The sequence below is a fragment of the Melozone crissalis genome, unplaced genomic scaffold (genome assembly GCF_028551555.1).
Source record: "Melozone crissalis strain CALT ecotype California unplaced genomic scaffold, PUWL_Pcris_2 ptg000034l_1, whole genome shotgun sequence".
Classification (NCBI taxonomy): domain Eukaryota; kingdom Metazoa; phylum Chordata; class Aves; order Passeriformes; family Passerellidae; genus Melozone; species Melozone crissalis.
In genome coordinates, this window is record NW_026535812.1 from 9468208 (window position 1) to 9491485 (window position 23278).

Consider the following 23278-nt stretch of genomic DNA (forward strand, 5'->3'; position numbering starts at 1 on the left):
AGGCAGGAACAGAGGGGACAGGCCGTGCCAGCAGCACCACAGGGAGCAGCAGGACCCCTTCCTCCTGCCCTGCTGCATGAGCAGGGACCAGCTCCTGCCCTGGCATGTGCTCCCACAGCACCTGGCAGCCCCTCCACCTGAGCCTGCACGGCACCTCTGAGCCCCACACACCTCCTGCTGCCACCTCTGAGCCCCACACACCTCCTGCTGCCACCTCTGCCTTGGCAGCAATTCCCTCTGCCCAGACTAAACCTGGGAACAGACACCACACAGGGCACAGATGGAGCAGGAGGGTCCTTCAGGATGCCCATGCCCCAGTACCTGCCCTACCAATGCCAGCAAGTTACAAACCAAATGCAACCTCTTAGAATAAGAGATGCCTGAGGGATGCCCTGAGTGAGGCACAGGGACAGCCCAGGGCTGGGTTTGTTCACAGCTCAGCTCCAGGGCAAGCAGAGCCAGGGACAGAGAGCCCTGGGTGCTGATGGAGGCAGGCAAAGCCTTCCTCTGACACAGGAAGAATTAAATGCTAGGGAGGCTTCTGGCCTGTCATCACTTAGAACTTGTAAACACAACAGAGGTTATTACCAGAGCTGAACAATGAGACTGGAAAACAGAAGTCTCCACTGAAGCAATTGCTGAGTCCAAGCAGCTCAGAGAAGTAAAATTTTGCTCTTCCCCACCAGAACGTGCTTGGCTCCCATGGCACTTTAACCCTTTGTGCCAGGGGCTGCAGGGTGAGGTGGCTGAGCAGCCTGAGTGGGTGTCAGGGAGCTGCACCTCAGGGTGGCCACACTTCCCAGCTTGTGAGAAATCTGAACCTCCTGAAATCTGGTTTCACTCCAACTAGCAAAAAAAGCCAACACTTGTGAAATTTCTCATGACACAGAATGACTTTCCCATCTAGAAAGAATATCTGGTAAACATCAGCATGAGGCATTTCTGCAATCAGCTGTTCCCTCCACAAAGCCCAGTAGCTCCAAATTAAAACAAGATGAGAAAACCACAGTCAAATTCTCAGGGAAACTCTGCTCTCATCCTCTCCCTCTGCTGTCCCAGCTCACAGAGTGCCTGGAAACCCTCACAGCCTGGCTTGGTTATCGATTTTGTAGAGGTGGGAGCCCAGTGCCCTCCTCAGTGTGAAACCCCTGGACCTGCCAGTGAAAGCAGCTGAGGCCAAAGCAGCCACCAAGGCCATGGGGACCCAATGGGACCCTCAGTGGAGCCCAGGCAGTGTCACTGCTCGTGGTGGCAGGAGCAGCCTCATCAATCACCTTCCAACCACTCGCCTCTGGAGATGCAGCAACAGCTTCAAGAGCTGGCTGGACTGGCAGGAGGCCACACAACAACCACCATGCCCAGGGGACAAGGAAAAGCCCAGGAAGTGGAATATCAGTGCCATGAAGTGCTGCATTTCACCTAAGGTTTCCCAACACCCATTTATCCATGCCAGTTTTGTGCAGCCACCCCAGTGACTATTTCCAGTTCTCAGAGCTCTGCACCCAGAGGAAGCTGCTGCTGGTGCTGCTCCCAGCACATCTGGGCACCCTGAGAGAACACTTCTGTCTAACACAGCCAACAAATGAGGGAGGGACAGGAACACAACCAAGGTCTGATTGCTTAGTTCTGCTGCCAGAGTGGAAATAGAACTTCCAGCCACTGGAATGGCCAAAATACATTCCCTTTGTGCTCACTGCACACTCAGAATCCTTTGTGTTATCCTGGGAGACTCCTTTAGTATAATCTCACTTTTTTTATTGTTTTAATTGAGAATCCCTGGAGCATTTAAAGCCAATTCTGGTAAAGCAAAACCACAAACCACACTCCCACTTCAACCATTCACTGGTGAAGCTTCAGGTTCACAAAGCAGCGAGGGGCCAGGATGGCTCAGGTGAGGGAACTGCTCACACAGTCATCCTTGCCAGGAGGAGAGGGAAGCTGAGCAAGGATCAGGATGGGCTCTGATGGCCTGGGCTCCTGGGAGGGCCATGAGCATGGGAGGTCCAGCCTGAGGCTGATCCAGCCCTGCTGTGCCTGCAGCCTCTGACCAAGCAGCGCTATCCCAGCTCCCAGCACGGTAACACAAGGGACAGTGTTGGAAGGGCTGGGAGGCTGGCAATGCCTCACCATCCCTCCATCTCTCACACCACTGCCAGGAGAGCAGCAGGGAGCCAAACCTAAGGCAGGAGCACAAGGAGAAACTTTCTCCTCTTTCTCCCCACCAAGGTGCTGAAAGCCAGCGAGGCCAACAGGCAGGGGGCTGCTGCAAGCATCTTTCAGTCAGCTGTCAGGGGATTTCACATCCTCTCCTCCAGTTTTGGGAAGGGAGGCTCAATCTCCACCAGCTGTGGCAGCTAACAGCAGCTCCTGCCTGCCAGGCTGCCCCCTGTGAGGCTTCCTCTGGTGCCGAGATGCTGCTGGAGATGATCCCAATTAAAGAAGTGAGGCTGTCACAACTTCAGTGGCACGAGGGAGATGAGAAAATGAACAGTGTCACTGAGTGTCTGCAGGAACAAATTTACAAACCTAATCGCCTCCCAGCACAGCCAGGCTGCCAGTGCCTGAAGAGGGGTGATAGGGGAGAAGAAAGCTTTTGGGACTCTTAAAGAATATAAATTCATCCTAATAGGAATTGGGTCTGTCCCTGCCTGTAACCAGCAACAAAACTGGGATCCTGAACTGGAATATTAATACAAGTGCTCAATGGGAGATGAAAACCTCTCAGAACCTCTCTGAAATAATAAGAATTAAACATCAGAAACACAGCACAGCAAACTGCAATGCAGTTGTGCTGTCAGGAGAAGCCTGCTGAAAGGGAGGCTGAGAAATTCCATGGAAGATGAAACTGTCCCCTGGCAGTGCCTGGGACACAGATCCATCCTGAATGCTCCCTGGCACACTGACTTCTCACCCCAGATACCCTCCCAAACCTGGCTGTGATCCCTGTTTCTCTTTTAAAAATAGATAATTGAATTTTTAGTACAGGTTGATCAGGTGCATCCCCTGCACCTAAAGAAGACAAACACGTGGGAACAGGAAAGAAGCTCTTACTGTAACACCTGCTGTGTTTTGTATTCTGTATTAGGGTTTGGGGGTGGGGAACACCTCTGACACTTCAGTGGGGTACCAAGTATTTGAGGCGTTTAATTTAGGATATTGCATTGCAAATGAGCAACTTTTGCTGGAAATAGAGCTGGTGGGGAGCAGCTGACACTGAGAAGGGCACAGTTCTGGACACAGCTGGCGGCTGAAGCCCAGGCTGCAGGCACAGCTCCTGTGCCAGGAGAGGGGCCTGACAGAGTAATCTCCCTGAGGAACACGCTGCAGTGGCAGGCAGCTCTTCAAAAGGCATTTTTGTTCCCTCACCTTTGGTTTCCCTCCATGTGCAGGGGTCACAGAGCAGCTCCAGCCCCCCGAGCCCTGCAGGGTGGGACACAGCCCCAGCAGCAGGCACAGGGCCAGGTGGAAGCACATCACCCCCAGGCTCCTTCCCAAGGCCCAGGGGGCACTCAGGCCATTCCTGGCATCCCATCCCATCCTCAGGAAGCTCCTGCTGCCAAGGCCTCCTCCATGTTCCCTGATATCCATGAACAAACAGCACCCTGGGACAGGTATGTGCCCTCACACTTACCATAGCAGGGCCCAGAAGACTGAAGGAAAAATGAGTTTGCATTTCCCTGAGGACAAAAGAAAGGTGCTGGCAAACAGGAAAACACAGTGCTGAGAAGGGGACAAGGCAGAGCTCCAACAGGAATATGCCCAGGCTGGGCAGCTCCATCCCAGCTGAGCCCCCTGCCCTAACCTGTGTGTGCTCCACTCCTGCATGTCCCACCCCAGCCTGTCTGTCAGAATGGCAGGACTGATATCTGGAGGCTCACTCAGCAAAATCCAGCAGCAAGACCTTACATCTTCAGCACACAGGCCCACAGAGCTGCTGCAAGGCTGAGTTTGAGTGCAGGAGTGCCAGGAAGGATGGGCAGGAGCTCCAGGCTGCAGTGGCAGCAGCACCACAGGCAAAAGGGGCTGCAGAGAATCCTCCTGACTGCCAGCCTACATGAGCGATGGGAGGGAAGAGAAGGATGTGTGCCACACAGACAGAGCACCACAGGGAGACCTCAGGCCCTCTGTGTCCCTCTCACAGCCCAGACCTCTCCTTTGACATCACTTTGGCTTCCTGCTCCTGATTAGAGAAAAGCAAAGCCTCAGGACCTTTGAGCTTCATAATCCACTTTGCAAGTGAGGCACAGAGAGTGACAGACATGACCTGGAATGCTCTGTATCTGCTCCTGCTCTGCCCTGCCAAAGCAAAGGCCCCATTCCTCACCTCATCCCTGCCCCGCTCCACCACATCTGTCCTAGAGTGATCATTCAGTGCTCAACTACTGGTGAAAAGGAAGAACTCATAGCACTTTTTAGTAAAACATTTTTATAGCAAGCTTGTCAGTACTATATCAACTATTCTCACACACAGCAGGTGCACAGTAACCACTGCACCTGACATTGCACAGCATCACTGGCTGAGGCTGCCAAAAAACAATAAAACACATTAAGAAGAACTCTATTTCCCCTGTCACTTACATGACAGATCTCCCTAATTGACTACTCTGCTGTCAGGGAAAATTAAGGAATGAGAGAGAAATGGGCCTTCTTTGTTATTAGTACCTCTCTTGCTTCCTAATCTATCAGGTTAATTTTGTGTTAATGAAAGTGAGGATTAAAAGCCCAGGTTGCTGGGAGGGTGGGGACAGGGAGTGAAGCTCCATGAGGAGCTCAGACATGCTGGAGCACAGCTGGGCTGGGAGAGCTGCTGCTGCAGACAGCAGTGCAGAGAAATGCCTTTCTGACACTTAATGTTCCTATTCTGATCCTTTAAATAACCTCTTCTCTGATGACCAAATATTCTGATCTTTAATGTGATTAAACAGATTATATCCATGTGTGTGGGTGATGAATGATGACCAAACCTTTTTCAAATAAAAAGATTAACTGAGTTTTAGTAGGTAATTGCTATAGAGTGAAAAAGGCTAAATTATTCGGATTATGCCAGCCTGTAAAATAATCCAAGGAAAAGACTAAAAAATGTGACTTATGCCAAAAACTTCTGAAAAATAACAAAAACTGATAGGGGCTAAAAGCTACTGCATGTCCCTTTTGAATGTTTGCTTAGACACATTGTGTAAAATAGTGCATTGTTTACCAAGAATAGGATCAGTTCTATAATGACATCTTCTGTTTGTGCCATTGGTACTTGTTATAAGATAGACAAAAAATGAGTTTTGTTTAACCTCAGGTTTTGTCATAGAAATTTTAGCAAAATCTTTTATGTTCGCTGTCTCTTTCCAAGAGCAATTCTCCGGTAGATTTTAAGCAGCTTAAGAATGATGAACGATCTCATCCCGAGTAAGGGACACAGGCGGGGGAAGGATGCCGTGTGCGGGCAGCAGGCGGAGCTGCAGTGACAGGGACAGCCCGACCGGCCCCGCGACACTCGGGACAGCAGAAACCCGAGAGACACAACTGTAATAACAGCAACAATAACAGCAATAATCTGGAAAGAGGTGACAATAGAGGAGGTGACCATCACTGCCCCAGCCCTGCACAGGTGACACGGGTGGGCGCCGATTACACCCAGCCCGGGCAGGGGCTGGAGCTGCCACTCTCACCTTCAGCAAAAGAGACCATTTCTGGTTTGTGTTCCCGTCACAAACATGAGATTTCTGAAACATCTGTTCTCCCCTACCAAGCAGCTGCGAGGCTTTGTTTGTACTGGGTGCAGAGAAGAGAAGGGAAGGCACCAACACGGGTGGAGAGAAGGGAAGTCCCAGCCCAGCCCCACAGTGTCAATCTGGGAGCTCGGCTGTGCTCACAGAGCTGCCCCAGGATTTACCGAGGCATTCATGAAAGCTGAATTTGGCCCAGAATTCAGGAAAAAGGGCTTTCAGCATGTGCTTCCCCAAAGAATCAAGGCTGCCAGGCTCTTTTCAGCCCAAGAGGCCGAGCCTGTGCCCTCACTGACCATGGCAGGGGTTTCCTGGCTCCTGCCCACACCACGGCAGGAGTGGGGAGCAAGGGAGCCTCCCTGCCTTGGTGCTGGTGTCCAGGCACCAGAGAGTGCTCCCGCTGCTCCCGGGCAACTCATCCCTCAGAAACACCACTGTGCTTGCCTCAGAGGAGACAAAAGACACAACTGCTGCTTCCAGGGGCTTAACAAAAAAAAAGCAACAGCACTCACCCCTTCAGGTTGTATTAAAGTGACCCAGAGCAAGTTCTCCTGCTTCTTGTGAGCCCACTGTCACGGCTCGCTCTCTCAGCACACACCCTGCTCCTGCAAGGACAGATTTCCTCCCTCCATCACCCAGACTGTGCCAGGGACCCAGGAGAAAAGCCCTTCAATTTGGATGGGCCTGCTCATCACCATCCCCTGTGGGTACATGGCAGCATCTGTGCCCCCTCTGGGGTCACCCCGTGGCTCACAGGAGCTCCCATGTGCCCACTCCTAGTATGGCACTGCCTGGAACAAAGCAGGATCCCACTGTCCCCCAAAAAGCACACACCTCAAAATTAAAATCTCGGTTACAGGGTGTTAATCAATGCTGCCCACCTCACTGTCCATGAAAGGAATCAGCAGCTCAGCACCCACAGCACCTTCACCCCAATGGTCACAGCCAGGTCACAGCCATTCCCACCAGAGTGAGTCCTTCATACCAAGCTCGACATACACCAAAGGTAAAAATCCCACTGCATTTCCCTTCATCCAGTGCTGTGATGTTGTCATTATACCACAAGAGTTCTATTGTCATTACATTGCAAGGGCTCCATATTGCTAGAGTTTCATACCTCCTTGATGTTTTCTGCAGGCAGCTCCTCTAGGCACTGACTCCAGTTCCCTTTAGCCAACCAACCCACTCTTTTAAAACATTCTTCTTTATTGGCTACAGCTGCAGCCTGTTACCATCAGGTCTCCTCCAATCCTTAGTAATTGGCTCAGCTGCAACTCTTTAGGGGGTCAGATTACATTCTACACCACCTTTATTTACTTATTTTCAATCCCCCTACATTGTGATGCGATGATCCTCTCAGCATAACTTGTCAAACTCCCTCCTCAGTTTCCCACCAAGGCTGTTTTCCCCTGTGTGCTTTGCTGGGACAGCACAGGGGATGGGCAGCCCTGGCTGAGCTCTCTGCCAGCCCCACACACCTCAGGCACCCATTCTCCCTGGCTCCTTATCAGGAAGCTCCTCTCTCTCAGGGTGCTTGGGACACTGATCTCCAGCACACCCTGCCAACCCATGCTCCTTGTTAGACTTTTTTAAAATCCTGTAAGAAATGGCACAGTGTGCAAGGAAGTATAAAATAGAGGCTGCAGAGATATGAACACTCTGGAAAATGGGAATCTTTGCCTTCCACTACTGAGTCTGTCCATGGAGAAATGTGCCCTCTGACCCAACACACCCTGCACACCTGCCTGTGTAACACTGAATTTGTACTGGATATATCCTGTGCTTAAAATACACAGATTTTACATGCTCACTGTTAGAAGCAGTATTTTCAGAGCCATTTTCCTTTGACTCAAAGCCCTTTTCCATGATCTGTTACAGGCACGGTGAAACTTGTCCCATTTCTTTTCCCAATGATGAAGCACTTCCCCCAGGCTAGATACTGACCTTCTGCCTCTTTCTTTTAGGTAAAATAAGATTATGCTAAATAGTCACACTCAAATACCTTTGGCACGAGGGAGTAGAGAGAAGGCCATGAAATCTCTCTTTAAAGCTGTTTCTCCCAGGAATCCCACTTCTGCCTTGATTCCCAGTTCATGATTATCCCATCCATAATTGTGAAAACCTGGGGGATGTTTGTAAGTGTCCAGTGAATGAAATGTCCTGTAGGTTTTGATCCCCAAACCCAAATTGAAGGGTTCATGAGCATTACTTGGCAGGGCAGAACCAGCTAGGAGGGCCCAGAGCAGGGACTTCCCTATATCCCCTCCAGAATTCAGATATATTTAAGGGAGAAAATCCCTCTTTGTGGTACTGTTTGGAAGGTAAGTATCCTCAGGTGGGGCTCTTCTTTGAATAATTTCACTCCTCCTTCATATTCTTCCCATCTCTTTCCTGCTGAGATTTATTTAATCCTACTTGGGAAAGCAAACTGATCAAGATGGGAGTTATTTCAGCATCTGTTGATGCTGAATCATGACTTCATTTCTCCCGTCGTTTTTACTCTTGAGGATTTAGCAATTCCCTCCAAGACTCTCAACTTCTCTTGTCTTCTGTTAATTAAAAACCAGCTAGGATTGCCTGCTAATTGCACACTGGTTTAACAAAGCCTGGCCTGTTGCTGTGTTTATTTTAAGTGTCAGATGAATAGGCAGCAGCAGGTTTTACTGGCACTTCTCTTTAAGTGTGCGGTTTTTGCATGTACTGTGCTGAGCTGGGAAAAAGGTCTCAATAGAAATATTTCAAAGAATATTCTTATGTTTCAAATCTTGCATAACACTGATAGATTTTAAATACCAACAAAAGAAAACCAGCATGGCCACTGTGACCATGCCACAAGCTTGTTCCAGTTTGTCCTAGCAAGGGATGGTGAGTCCCCACAGCTGGGGGCATCCAGCTGCTTGGGCAGCTCAGCCAAGCTGCACCTTCAAAACCCATCTGAAGACATCACTGTCTAATTTTCAGCATCTTAGAACAGCTGTAGGAGTCACATGGCTTATTCCTATTCATTACACAACATACCCCTCACCTATTGTGCATTAAAAAACCAAACCAAAACATCAGCTTTCTGTAAATACAGTGTTATATTTTTTTTCCCTGCAGCCTCCTCAGCATCTCTCCATGGAAATTCAGTGTCTGCCTCAGTGACCCCTAGTGGGATGTCACAGCGACAGAGCAGCAGCAGTCACAGCACTTCCCAAAGCGCTCCGCTGTCCTTTGCCAAGCACGAGTCCATCAGACACGTTTGGTTTCGGTCATATATAGAATTCCTGCTCCTCGTCCGCTGCTGGCGGTGCCGGTGCTGGCGGGGGGCAGCCCGGGGCTCCGTGCGGGGTTCTGTCCCTGCAGCTCGGGGCTCTGTCCGTCCGGGCCGGGGCTCCGTGCGCGGTTCCGTCGCTCCGGGCCGGGGCTCGCAGCGCCGGGCCGGGCAGGGCATTGCCGGTGCCGGCTCCCGGGTCTGTCAGCGACCGGAGGCTGCTCCGCAGGGCCCCGGGGAACAGGCTCAGCGGGCAGCGGCCGCTCTCAGGGCCCCGCACGGCCAGCCCGGTGTCCACGTCGGTCTCGGTTCCCCGCGGCGCCCGGCCCGGCCGCCCGCGCAGCCACAGCGCTGCCCAGCCCTGCTGCGGGGCGGCCACACCGGGGGCAGAGCGCAGGGGCCTCCGGAGGGCACTGCCCGCCCGCTCGGAGCCCAGGGATGCTTCACCGGGGGCACATTCGGTTTTACCCCTCGGAGCTGCGGCCTCCCGGCTCCTCCGCCCAGGATCGCCCTGTTTTACAGCGAGAGCGGCTGGCACACTGTCCTGCGGGATTCTTCCACTGCCTGTGTTACCATGCTGCTGGGAAAGCCCGATGTTTGTCTCGAGGGTCCTGGAGCTGCTTTGAACCTGTTGAAAATTAGAAAGAAGCCTGTTATCACACATTTCTAGCTTGACTAACGATGATGCTCTCTTTCAGCCTCGCTGTGCTGGGGTCACCTGCAGCCTGAGTCAGTCACCGGGGGAACTCCCTGCCGAAGGAAGCTGTGGGTACAAAAAATCCACATGCACTCCAGGGAAACCTCGATAAACACTGGGAAAGGACAGCCACGGCCAGTTACCACAAGGGGCTTCAGAGGGCAGTGACAACTCCATGTGGAGTCTATGAGCAGAGCCTGGGATTCAGTTTGCAATAGGGCAGGAGGTCAGGCCAGGGGGTAAATGCAGGTGCTCAAAAGAAAGATTTACAGTATGGGCTGAAGAGTTGCAGAGTAAAGCACTGGGCTGTCAGCCTGCTGTCTGGAGCTTGGACACAAGATACACCCTCAAGTTCAAGTGGATTACACCTTCCTTTGCGAGCAGCACAGTGCAGCACGGTCACATCCCCAAAAAAGCTTCCAATTTTCCTGCCAGTGAATTTGTGTACATCTGTCAGCTCAAAGACCTTGTACCTACAGCAGGAAGAGCCACAGAGTAATTTAGGAAGGGACCTCTGGAGGTCACCTGGCCCAGTGCCCTGCTTCAAAGATATGTGAAGATACCCAGGGCCTTGACCACTCCAAGAGGGTGAAAACCACTTTATAAATTGATATTGAATGAGGCAGCAAGGGCTGCCCTAAGATTAGTGTTCAGAGCAGCACAAAAATAGGCTGAACCAAGCAATTAATTTTAACAGAGAACTTCTGGGAGGAAAAAGACAGGTCAAACAATTTAAAATCCAAATTACAAGAAAAATAACCAGAGGTGGGAGGGGTTATTAGAATGGAAAGAAAGCCAAACTTCTATTCTACTCACATATGTAATTTTCACTACATATGATCTCAGCACAGACTTTGTCTTTTTCTTTTTTTTTTTTTTTTTTTAATTTTTATTCATATAACCTCTGGACTGCACACTTCAAAAGAAAGGCAGAGATTTCCTAGGACACATCTCCTTGTCACAGCACTTTTGCCCGACTGCAACTCACTTGTGAGCTCACAACCTTAATTGCAGGCAGTGCTGTATCAACATTACACTTACAAAACTTCTGGTTTTGGATGCCAAAAATCTACTTTGAAAAACATTTATACAGCAATGACTTATCAGAAAAAGATTAGGCTGCTACAATCATTTTTTTGAGGCAGAGGAGGGAAGATGTTAAGCTAGTGTGCCCTAGAAAACATCAATAATCTGCATTTCAGGCAAGCAGTAATGATGTTAATTTAACTGTATAAAAACATTCCAAGGATCAGTGCTTATATTTATCAACAGCATCGCAGCACCGGCAGGCACCGATTACTGCATTCACAAATCCAAAACAAAATGAACATGAACAAACAAAATCGTTATTTCCATTTTGAACTAGCCCTGCTTCCCTTGGAAACAAGTGGATAAAAGAGCCCCACAGACACATACCTTGAGCAGAATTGTGTTTCCTTCATAGTCCTGCGTTTGCCACCTGGAGCTGCTGATGGGCACGCAGGGGTTGGGCAGCAGGGGCACCAGCTGCCCGATCTCCTGCACCTTGAACTGCAGGGCCGCCGACTCGGGGGGCTCGGCCGTCACCCCGATGGGCAGCTGCCTCAGGCACAGCTGCACGGCCGCGTGTGGGCCGGAGTGCAGCACAAACACACACAGGGTGCCCTTCTGCACGCTGCCTTCCCTCCGCAGGATCAGCTTGTACAGCCTCACCGCGTCCTCGAAGTTGTCGAAGCTGCAGTGCAGGGTGACGCGCAGGATCTCCGGGCCCTGGCGCACCCGCCTGATGCCCCACACGGGCAGCTGCTCCTCCAGCCCATAGAATTCCTGCTGGGACAGGGCACAGCGGGAATTGGCAAACTGGGCACGCTGGCAGCGCCAGGGAGGGCGCTGGAACTGCTCGTGCACCTGGAAGATCCGCTCTTCTCCCAAGTCCTCGTGCAGGAAAAGGAGGATGGAGATCCCAGGAAAGCTGCAGCTCCTCCTGCGGTATCTCTCGTAGTATCTCAGCGGAGGAACTCGCTCGGACACCAGGAAAAGGCGAATGTCCAGGCAGAGCCACTCCAGGAGTCGATCCAGAGTTTGCTGCAGAGGGATTGAGCGTCCCAAATGGGTGAGGAGATGCACGGTCATCAGAGACTCTGCTCCATCATCCATCGCAAACACTCTGGGCAAAAAATCAAACCAGACAAATTGGTGCCTTCCTTTTACTCTGCCTCGGGAATTGTACTCTGAGCCTTGAAGAGAATGAGCCTGGACTCCCACAGGCTTTGCAGTAACCAGATGAAACACGTGGGTGAGCACAGTGTGCCCCAGAGGGGCCGGGGCAGAGTGACAAGGCTTGAAGCGAGCGGTCCCAGGTCACATCCCAGCGGAGCTCGGAGCTCGGCTCAAGGCTCACTCCCAGCTCTGGAGCTCTGGGCACTGAGTACCTGCGGCCCAGGTGTCCAGGAGCAGCGCTGCATCCTCCTGCCATTCATAACACAGGACAGCAGAGTCACCAGCAGCGATTTCCCAGGGTGAGGTGATGCTCACTTGTCTCCCGGCAGTGGAAGTGGCCGCTCCGGACCCAGCCCAGTCCCACCGGTGCAATCACTGCCTTTTGCAAAGCCCATGTGGCACTCATGGCTGAAACGCTCAGCAAATTTCCTTGTAGTCAGCAGGCTGGCTCTGGCTCATTGTAAAAGCCTGTGATCTCTGAGTCCCACCCTTCTGGGGCACACAGATAAGCTGTTCTTTGAAAACAAGGAAGGAAAACAAAATAACAAAAGAAAAAACCCAACCGTGTGAACATAACAGATAACAATAAGGGCAGATATAAATCAGGAAAGAGGAGCTTTGGGAAAAAGCCTCCATTCCCAGTTACACCCTTCACAGCACAGGTAACTTCCTGCCTAACTGGAAACCAGGTCCTGGGTTACTGTACATAGCCCATAAAAGCTGGGTACCAGGCTTCCCATTCTCAGTGCCCTCTTTGCTTCTTTTTCCTCCTTTACTTTTTTTTCCCCGAGATACCCATGTAATCAGCAGCCTTAATCCAAGTCCAAGGGTTTTTTTCTTGCTCCTTGGGTTTACATATTGGTTGGTAATTACCTTACTGCATAAGCTGCAATAGGAATGCTGAAAATACACTGCTTTCCAGCTCTCTTCTAGTGTGGACAATAAATCACACTGTCCCTTCATCCATTTGCCAGCCCAGCAGCAGCACAATACAGGTCAGGCCAAACCCACTTCCTGTGCAGAGCTGCCCCCACTGTAGCCAGCATTTCAATCAAACCTGGGGCCTCTGGTGATTTGTGCAGCCCCATCTAATTAAAGGCAGCACATCTCTCTCTGCTGACATGCCAACTTCCCTCCAAACAGCCAAGCACACAAAGCAGTGGTTCACTGTTAAGAAATCCCAGCATCAATAAGTCTGTTATTCAAAATTCTGAAAATTCAGAACTATTTTTTTTAATATGACCCTAACTTTATATTCAACTAAGTAAAATCTCCAAGGTCTAAAGGTATAACCAGCAGTGCCTTGGTTTGCTTTAGGGAGATCTCTCCCACTGGTAGAAACATACATTCATGCTTTAAAAGCTACACTGACACCTATGTACAATAAAAATTTAAAAAGACTGTCTAGAAAATGAGGAAAAGGATTCTTTTGCACCCACCTGCAAGACTTCGAGCAAGTAACTGCTGTTGGGAGGGAGACAAAAACAAAATCCAGCCTTCAGACAATTGCAGGAAGAGAGTGAAGAGTGCAAGTGCTGAAAACATTCAAATGCTCTAGATGAGCTCTGAACAACACAATTTCACTAAAATATGGAAAAGGAAATGATTCATCAACTCCTTGCTACAGGGCAGGGGCAGGCAGTCATCTGCCTTCCTGCCTGTGAAGAGCAGGGGAATTTGCCTGTACAGGAAAACACTGAAACACAAAAAAACCCTGAAGAAAGTCAATTCATCAGGCCTTGGGTTGTGGCTGGAAGCTGCTCCCGTGAGCAGGGTCCCCCATTCCCAGCCCAGGTGAAGATCCTTGGGCTGCCACAGCCCCACAGCCCCCTCTCTGGGAGCAGGACTCCCACTCCTGCCCTGCAAGCTGCTCCCACTCGGGGCACTGAGGAGGAGCAAGGGCAGGCTCTCCTTGTGCAGAGCCATCACTGCTGCCTGGGCAGCTCTCAGCCCCAGCCCTGCTCCAGCCTGCTGGGTAAAACCTGGTGGGCAGCTGCAGCTCTGGGGTGAAGGTGACAGAGGACTGGGGATGAGAATTCTTGCAGAGCAAGGGGAGAACAAGGGCTGATTAGGGAATGATGCAGAAACCTCGGCTCTCTCCAGCTCCTGCTGTGGTCAGGGGGAGCCAAATTGTTTTCCAGATGGGTAAGTGCCTCCCACAGAGGCTGCTGAAGGCATGCAGCATCTCTCCTGTTCTCCCAGCAGCCAAAAACCTGAGCCTTACTCACAAAAAGGGCTAAATCCTGAATCCTTCACCATGTGTTTCTGCTGTGCTTGCAGGGGTGACACAGGGAAACAATCTCAGCTCTGAAATGAAGCTGTGTGCAGAACAGTTTTAGGGCTGGTTCTCAGCTCCCCAGCAGCTCTGGGTCAGGAGCACCCACCAATCCTCCTGCAAGGAGCATGGGAGTGAAGCTCAGCCTTTGTTTGACTCTGTTCCTCAGAGGAGGGCAGCCCCACCACCCAGCTGAACCTTCCTGTTCTCTTCCCCTTGCTCTGACAACTCAATATCCTTGGGGAAGGGCCCAAACCAGGCTCCTCAGCCTCAGACAAGGGTATCCTCATGCCCTCCCTTTGTGTCCAATGTACTGCCCCCAAACCTTGGGACACAGCCTGGGTGCAGCAGCCCTCCCTGCTGCAGCTGCTGAGCTAAGAGCCTTCATCCACTGCTGGGCTCAGGGGAACAGGGAAGGCTGCCACCAGAACAGTGCTGGCTTTTCCTGGGTCATCTAAGAAAAGCAAAGTGCTGATTTCACTCTGATCCTGAATGGAATGAGTCCTTGCCTTCCTCTCTGCCTCCCCTTCCCCCAGCTTCCCAGTCTGGCTGCCAAAGAGAAAAGCACATTTTTCACAGTGACCTACTGAACGTGCCGAGAAAGATCTCTTCAAGAGATTAGAAAAATAGCAGTTCAATGGTATGTGAAAAGTGGCTTTGCTGAGGGGAGGAGGGGTGAACAATTCTGATATGGGACTCAAAAAAATCAGGGCCCCATTCCCACCTGGCAGTGACTGGTAACACAGCAGAACATAGAGGAAGCTGTGGGGCACTCCAGCTGTGTTTAAGAGCAGGACAAATATGAACTGGCACTAATGCACACACTGGTAAGCTCTGCACAAATTAAGGTCCAAACATAAACAACTAATAAACACTTTATGGTATGAAACCTCAGAGAATACTGCCTGCTGGAAGTCTAAAATTCTACAGTGGAAAGGCTTTTAATTAATTTAATTAAAAATTCCTTTTCATAATCAATTCCTGAGTTGTGTCTAGTCCTCTGCACTGTTCCAAAGGGCAAAGAGCCCTTTGCTCCAGCTGACACCACCAAAACTGATGATGCATCACAGGATTTAATAAGTTCAGAGCAACATCTGTAAGGAAGGTACTTTACAAAGATTATTAGAACATAATTAACTGGAGAGAGACTGAGTATGTATTACCTAAGCACCTCGGGAGAAGGCCTCATTAAATACATGACTCAGGCTTCCTAATTTCTTTTAAAAACTTTTTTTGTTTTACACCAATCTCAAGCTCTGCCTATAACAAGGACAAAACTACTAAATTAACCTGTAGATGACAGTTATACACAGCATACACAGTACTGAGATAAACAAGATTAAGGCCTTACTTGAATACAAAAGTCTGAAAAGAGGTTGTCTCTGGCTTCAAACCCTGTGACTCCAATCCATCACCGCTTTGGAGGAACTAAAGACCCAATGACCAAACGACCAAACACCATCTAACTACTGCATTTATTTAAGTAGACTTCTTTTCCAAGCTGTTCTTATTTCTTCTTTTTAGCCAGCTATCAGAAAGTAGTGATCCAGCAAGGGTCTGTCAGCAGGTGATGCAGGCTTTGGGGCAAGGGGAAAGCAGCACTGAGACACAGAGGTGAGCTTCCCAGTAGTAACAAATGGGCTGCAGAAAGGCACAGCATGGTCTTGGCTAGTTGTCATACTCAACTCACCAGGTTATGTGTCCTCAGCCAGTTACAGGGCACTTGCAGACAGTTCCATTTTAACTCAGTTTTCAGTTTGTCTAAAATACTTTTTAAAAAAGCCGAGACACTCCACGCACCCAAACCAAGACCCACTAAACGTAATGAGCCAATTGGAGGTTATAGCAGAATCAAGTATTTGTAACAAAGATCAGAGGAGGGGTCAGGTTGGAAGGGACCTCATGGGGCATCTGGTCCAACCTCCCTGGGCACCAGTTTTTCTACCATTGCCTCTTGTCCTATTGCTTCATACCACAGAGCACAGCCTGGTCCATTCTCTCGACACCTTCCCTTCAGTCCCTTGTAGACATTGATGTGATCCTCTCTCAGCCTTCCTGAGACTGAACAAGCCCAACTCTCTCAGCTTTTCCTGTGGTGTCTTGCCTTTGAAGAGCCAGCATTTAGCACTGACCCGAGATGGCATCTCCAGGATCCCTCTGCCACATCCCCAGTGTCACCCTTACACAGGTCAGAGTGGGACAAGGGGGAGGTCAGCTTGCTACATATGAATTTAAGTGCCAAGCTCCAGGGACTCCTTTCTGAAAGATTTAATGTTTATATACATTACGGCTCAATTAAAAATCTTCCAGCAAAAGAACACCGGCAGATCTGAACAAACCAAGACTTGCAGGGCCCAGTGAAGTGTTTGTTTAACCAGCTCACATTTGGCATTGTGGAAGGGCACTCAGAGCAGGATTCTTGGAAGGCCAGCAGCAGCCCGGGTGTGACTGCTCCCTGCCGAGTGCTAATAAGAGCCAGTCCCCAGGAGGTGCTGACCCCGCCTGCCAGGCCAGCTCAAGGAACAACACAGACCCACGCACTGTGAAGGCTTCTAATTACTCCCTTTCTTGAAGACAGCCTTCCTGAGATACAGAATAATACACCCAAACTTCTAATTAAAAGAGCCTTGGCCTGGATCCCACATTATTCTGGAATTGCAGATTTGCATAATTAAGTTGATACCAAATGCTGTGACAGACATGCTGCAGGAGATTATTAGCCTCATCTTTAACAGAATTTCAAAAGAAGCAAGATCCAAACAGCCAACAAATATTAGCAGAAGTGGCTCTTAAGGTCTAGAAAACTCAGGCATTACTGGGATTTGGGGCATGTTCTGGTAACTTTGCAAAGGAAAATCTGCACATGAACTCCAAAGCCATTGTAAAGCACCACCAGGCTCTAATGTAGCATCACTCTGAGGCTCCAGGACTTCTTATTGTGAATTTTTCCTCCCAAAACCAGGACTGCTAAAATGAACTCTATTCATAAACAGGGGCTGGAAGTTGCACCTTCTGGTGGATGCCTCTTTTCTCCCTCCAGTTTTACTCAGGCAAACAGGAGCTCTCCAGACAATTTCCTTGTCCTGACTACAGCTAGTCCAGGTCAGCAGCTCCAGGACTGGGGAGGTGAATCAGGCCTTTCCCTCCTGGGCAGCAATTTGGTTCTTGCTTTAGGACAAACAGCTGCTGAGAGCAGGCAGATTGTCAGGCTGCCTCCAGACCCAGGCAGATACTGATGTGAGGTATTAAATTAATATTAAATGCAGTTTGGGGGCACAATCTATGAACACTTCCCTGCACAGCAAAGGACAGAAAAGTGGGTGAACTATTGTCCTGTACCTTTATCCAGCTTTCAGCTGGATGTGTAAGTTCTGCATCTTACAGTCTTTTCAATTGAACATTCCAGAGGACAGAGGAACCATTAAACTCACACTTCAAACTGAGCACAGTGGTTATTACATTTACGGTCCAAGCTATCAAAATGAGAGTTTCAACAGAAATTCACCTTTGTCCCAGACACACACAAGATGATGCCTGCTGTGCACATTATTTAGTCCGGTTCTAGGCTGTCAAAGCAACCCTTGCTCTACAGGGCTCCGTGGAAGGGGGAGCTCAGGATCAGAGTGCAGCTCCCCCTAAGCACCACGAGGAACAAAGCAGAGCCACAGGCTTGGATTGAGCTACAGAGGTTCTGACCAGTTTTGGACATGCAGAGGCCACAAGTAGTTCCAGTTTTTGGTACTTCTGAAAAGACTGGAACCCCATCTCTGTGCAAGCTTGTCCCAACTCTGCATTATGAAATACTCTTATTACCATATGTATATATATGTAAGTGCCACCCATCAGGCACTGCACAATTTGATTGCAATACATGTGAATAAAAACACTTCAGCCATCCAGCATATTCAGCGCAAAGTTTCTGTTTCCACTGCGTGAGGGAAAGTAAATGTGACACCAGTGGCTGATTCTAAATGAGCAGCAGCAAGTAGAACAAATTGTGTTGCATTGGAAGCTCCAGGGTCAACAGAGCAAAGTTTGTCTTTGGAAAACAGGAAAGACGTTGCATTCAGGAGTAGTTTAACATCACAGATTTGGTCTCCTTGGCATTCTTTTATTCTGTGATTTGCCAGTGGGGAATTTGTATGGATTAATTCCAGGGGACACAAAGAGTAAACCAAAGTTGTAAAGGTAGTGAACATGGAAAAGAACAAGAACTGCACCAGGGATCCATAGGATCATCACATTTGTTATGATAGTAAATGAGGAATACTTTAAATCCTTTTAAATGAACTCATGTACAAGCAAAATACATGCCTACACATCTTCAAAAAGCTACAAAACTCAAATCCTACTTTTAATTAAAAAAATTCCAAAGATTTAAACTCCATGTTTATTAAGTCTTGTTACTGCTTTCAGCTGCACATTAATGCAAAGAAAACAAACATTAATAATTGCACTCACACATGTAACTACAATCCTACTAATGAAATTTTAACAAAATTACAAAGAAGCTTTAAGTAGAAATTAAGAAGGAACTGAAATTAGATAAGGCTTAGCAGAATTCTACTATAGATTGTAAATGAAATCCCACTAAGATACAAACATGTAAACATTAAACTCACCTTAAGCACAGTCTTAGTGATGTCTTCTTGTCTCTTACTGGAACTTTCACATTCTCCATTTTTCAATCCTCTACCTCATGTTCAATGGTAAAGTGCATATTTTTGAAATCTGACTTCAGCAGAAGTCTCTTCCTGAATAGTGTCTTCAAAACTCTATTAAAATGGAAACTATGCTCTTAATACTTTTTACTGAAAACAGCCATCACCACCTGCTGCTCTTCTGGCAAACACTCTTGCCCACACAGCTTTTAAAAAGACACTCTTCAACACCTAATTATACAGTCGTTCACACAACATTCAGCCTCCCAAAAGCCACCAGAAGTAGAAAACTTCAGCTGATGTACAACAGAAGTACAGAGGCAACGCACAGGACAAAGACCTCCTGTCTCAAATCACAACACTCACATCTCTGTAAACTTCACAGGGAAAAGGACTTGAACCCGTTCCTCCCTGCAAAGCACATGGGAAAACATTAACATATGCAATATCACAACATTGATGCTAATAAAGAGTCAGTTATACATTAAAGAAAACCTTCATATGAGTACATGGAAGAGTGATTTACATTTTGAGGAAGATGTTTCTGATGACTTTAAACAAAATCAAAACCACAGATCAGCTCGCTGTGTTTAGTACTGTTGTACTGGCTAAACAATGACCACATCTCTACTGAAGAATTGCACACCCTGTGCAGAGACAGAGGTGTTTTAGTAACAGCCAGCAAACACCTTTCCAATAGGGCCAATGGCCCAGCTGTTTTCGTTTGGGGCTAAATTCCTGATGGACAAGGCAAGAGAGTTCTTCAGCCACCACCTCCTTCTGCTGATTCAAAAACTACTCTGTGTGTGTGTAGGTGGATGGGGGTGTGCAGTAAACTTAAAGCTTCATAAAAAAAGCTTCCAAATAGTCAAGCTAAAATATCATCCTAATTCCAGTCCCTCTCTTTAGAAGAAATATCCTACTCTTGAACAACAGCCAGGACTTGTACTTAACAGGCTGGAGAGGGGTAAAATTGTGGACACATTGTGAAAAACACCCTCCAGTCACACTGAAATGTTGCACCAGCACTATGCACTTGTTTAGCACAGCCCATCAAGAACTGCTCTGGCAGATGCTCTACAACCAAGATTTTCATTTTGCTTCATTTCCAGCTCTTCATATTGGAAAGCCCATCCCAACTATATTTATCAAGATCTATGGGTGAAAGTAATGTGAACAAAGCCAAAAAATACTGTTTTGAATTAAAGCAGAAAAATAGTTATGGCTGGGAAAGCACAGAATATGTGCATTGGAATGTCAGAAATACGGTTTAATAAAAGCTGCAGTACAATGCACACTCAAAAATTTCTAACTGTGAGAAGAATGTTGCCACCAAACTCTTATTTTTAATCTATTTTTGCAGCACACTGTCAAGAAGAAAAAAAGTTTCAGGGTAAGAACTAAAAACTTCATTACAGTAACAGTTTTTTATTGCATGTTTAAAATGCATTTTTAAAAACAAGTAGTGCACGCTGGCTTCACTTTAATCTCCTGAAATATGCATTTATGATGGGAAGCCCTGGGGCTACAGCTCCATCTATGATGTTTATTAACAAAATATAATCCCAGTACATCCCCAGGGGACAGTATTTAGTTGCAAAGATTGTCAACCCTGTACTCTAACACACTTGAATTAGTTGTTTGTGTACACTAAATCCATTTATTTTAAATTTATTTTGTCTACATTTAGTGAAATAAAAACATCGCCCTGTACAATCCACCATCAGCAGTGAGTACAACAGCAAAAATTATTATACAGTTTATACACACTAAAACCTTGTCCTTTTTCCTATAAAGAAACCAGAAAAAACCTAATCAATATAGAGTTTAATTTAGAAGAACCCAAATTACAGAAGGGAAAACCAAAATTATTACGGTCTTTTCTGAGAAGTTCCCCAGAAGTTCCTGATTCATGTTGTTGGAACAGTGAGTGCAGCTGAAGAGTGAAGCATGCTCAAGTTGTCTTCTTGGGTCTTCAAAAATTAGCAAGTATTTAAATTAAACATGTCTAGTTAAAAAAAAAACATTTGAAGCAGAGCAAGGTAAGTGGGAATTTTGCCTTACCACTCGTGGTTTCTTTTAAACCCAACTTATACAATGCGCGAAGTGCTAAGCAACACTACAGAAACACATTTACATCAACACTGAAGATCTGGGGAAATGAAATTCCAACAAATTTATTTTTTTAAATGAGCTGTATTTTCTAAAGTCATTTTTATTTCTCTGTTTTCATACAGTATTGAAAACAAACGCGGCACATTCACATTTTCCCGAAGAATTGTAAGGATGATCTCTACAGGGATAACGTTGAAAAGCCTGAAGCTCAATTAATTCATGTCAAAAACTCTCAAAAGGAGTAAAAGGCTTGATCTGAATGGTCTAGAACATGTACTGTAATTTAATAGAGAAGATGGTCGTCTTAATATTAATGATTTAAAAGAACTTCCCAGTTCATGCGAAGAGTATAGTCCAAGAATAAATCAAATTTTCTGAACGCATTTTATGCTACGTAAGTGTATACTTTGCGATCCTCAGGTGTTCGTGCCAAATATTCTCTCTCAATAAGTCCTTCAATACGTTTTTTAATAACAACTGGACTTGGTAAGAATCGGGCCTTCAGCTGCTGAGTTACCTAAAACAAAATAAACCCAACAATATAAAATCACAGTGCAAGGAAGATCTTGATGTACCCTAACAGAACACAACAACCAGAAAAAGGTATTAAGACAGAGATGGTGACAGCTACAGAGCATAAAAAGCAGCTTGCAGACTTCTGACAGTCCCTCCACTTGCTTGCTCATGTTGGGGTATGATTCAAAGCTCCACAGAGGCATGGTCACAACCTGAGAATGCTCCCAGTTTCACAGCTCTAAGGCAGTTCAGGAGTGCAAAATGTGTCCTGTCCTGGAGCTGTGTGAGCTTAGCAGTGAAAAGCAGCAGGACTGCTTCTCTGCTAAGAGCTCACATCTCTCTAACCTGGACCCAACAGTCAGTAACATGATCAAAGCCAAAAATAATGTAAAGCACACTGGTTGGCTTTTCAAGCAATTTAACATCACAACAGCACCAAAAGTAGGAAGGAAAATTAGATACACCCATGAGTACATGCTAAAGTGAAAGGTAACAATTTAGGTGTCTTTGTGTCTTCAGACAGACATGGAGAAAAGAAAGGATGGGTTAAATACAGCATCTCTCAAAAGCCTTTCAGAATCATGTCAGTTAGAGCTGTGTAACTTTAATGAGATAATAGCAAAAGCAAAACTCTGTACCAGCATACCTCTGCTACTAGCACATTGTGTTGCATCTTCTTTCTAGATTTCATTATCCGAACTATAGCAGCTTCTATCTCATGTTTTCTGTCATCATCTACTTTCTGCCTTGTTTCTTTCCTTTCTGGATCAGATTCTCCTTGTTTGGCAGCAACTTAAAGAAAATAGAGAATGTAAATTATGTTAGCAAAATTAAAATGCGTTTCATTGTGTGTTAGCTTCACTATTTATTTCATCTAGACATCAAGTTATATTTTCCTGAGTTTTGACATTTTCAAAGTTGATTTTTTTTTTTTTAAATGAAAAGCAGCCACAAGAACATACTAACACTTTCTGGCATATTTTGATAGCAACTGACAAGATAACAAACTGTTATTTAATTACGACTATGATAAAATTTGAACAGTACTCAAATCTGCTTACAGGCACAAGCACCAGCACTTCTATAAGCTAATGAAGTGGTTATTATACACTCAGCTTCCCTTATTTTTTAAACCCAAATCACTGCCCAAAACCATTATAAGCTACCTGGTACTTGAAAATGGCTGTTGTATCATGGGCTAAAAACATCACTCATTTCACTGCAGTACAGCAACTTATGAGGCAATTTTCCTATTTCTGAATCAATCAGTAGCATATTTTTCATTTTATTATTTAATTTGAATTTTATTTTTCTTTCAGTATTTCCTGTAAGAGATAATTACAAATTTTGTAAAGTAAAAGGCTTAACTGACTTCCACACTCTTCTTGGCATTTGAATTTTCATTTTGATGCAACTAATCACCAAGAAAAAAAATATCTCCTTTTACCTCTATGGACATCAATCCTGCAAAAGATAATTTGAAGTTTTAAGGCAGACTGCAAGAGAACAGAATATAAAGCTGACTTACCCGTCTGAATCTTGACTCTGTGTAGTTTGGATGTGAACTGATCATTCACTGTAAATATGTGACCATTTTCTATTTCTTTTGACTTGGGCTCTTTTGTGAGGACACGTTGTGTTGGTTTGCCACATGCAAGGGACTGTAGGGCTCTAACCAGTTCTCTTTCAGGGATATCAGTTTCTTGCTGAATTTCCTAAAGAAGAATACTTTGTTAGCTCATGGCTGTGGCCGAAGTATTGTGTGTTGCACACAACATCAGGGATTGCTTAAAGTAATACTGTGACAGTTGTGGCACTTGAAAGGTCAGAACTCATTCAGCA

General features: G+C 46.9%; 2 protein-coding genes across 2 annotated transcripts in view; both read right to left on the bottom strand.

Annotated features, from left to right (window-relative positions):
• Positions 1–8971: 8971 nt before the first annotated feature.
• FAM124B (family with sequence similarity 124 member B) lies at positions 8972–11847 on the bottom strand. Its single transcript, XM_054283003.1, has 2 exons — positions 11087–11847; positions 8972–9601 (listed from the first exon to the last, which is right to left on the bottom strand). The coding sequence occupies exons 1-2, from the start codon at positions 11804–11806 to the stop codon at positions 8972–8974; spliced, it is 1350 nt and encodes a 449-aa protein (XP_054138978.1). The 5' UTR covers positions 11807–11847.
• Positions 11848–20442: 8595 nt separating this feature from the next.
• Positions 20443–23278, bottom strand: part of CUL3 (cullin 3) — a 55650-nt gene continuing 52814 nt past the window's right edge. Inside the window, exons 14-16 of the mRNA XM_054282299.1 lie at positions 22965–23151; positions 22083–22228; positions 20443–21437 (exon numbers count right to left, since the gene is read on the bottom strand). Coding sequence (XP_054138274.1) covers positions 21306–21437; positions 22083–22228; positions 22965–23151 — 465 coding nt within the window. The 3' untranslated portion in view covers positions 20443–21305. The remainder of the gene's footprint in view (positions 21438–22082; positions 22229–22964; positions 23152–23278) is intronic.

Coding starts and splice junctions, on each gene's coding strand:
- FAM124B (XM_054283003.1), bottom strand. CDS start 11,806: ATGGATGATGGAGCAGAGTCTCTGATGACCGTGCATCTCCTCACCCAT. Junction 9,602..11,086: donor GAAACACAATTCTGCTCAAG/GTATGTGTCTGT, acceptor AATTTTCAACAG/GTTCAAAGCAGCTCCAGGAC.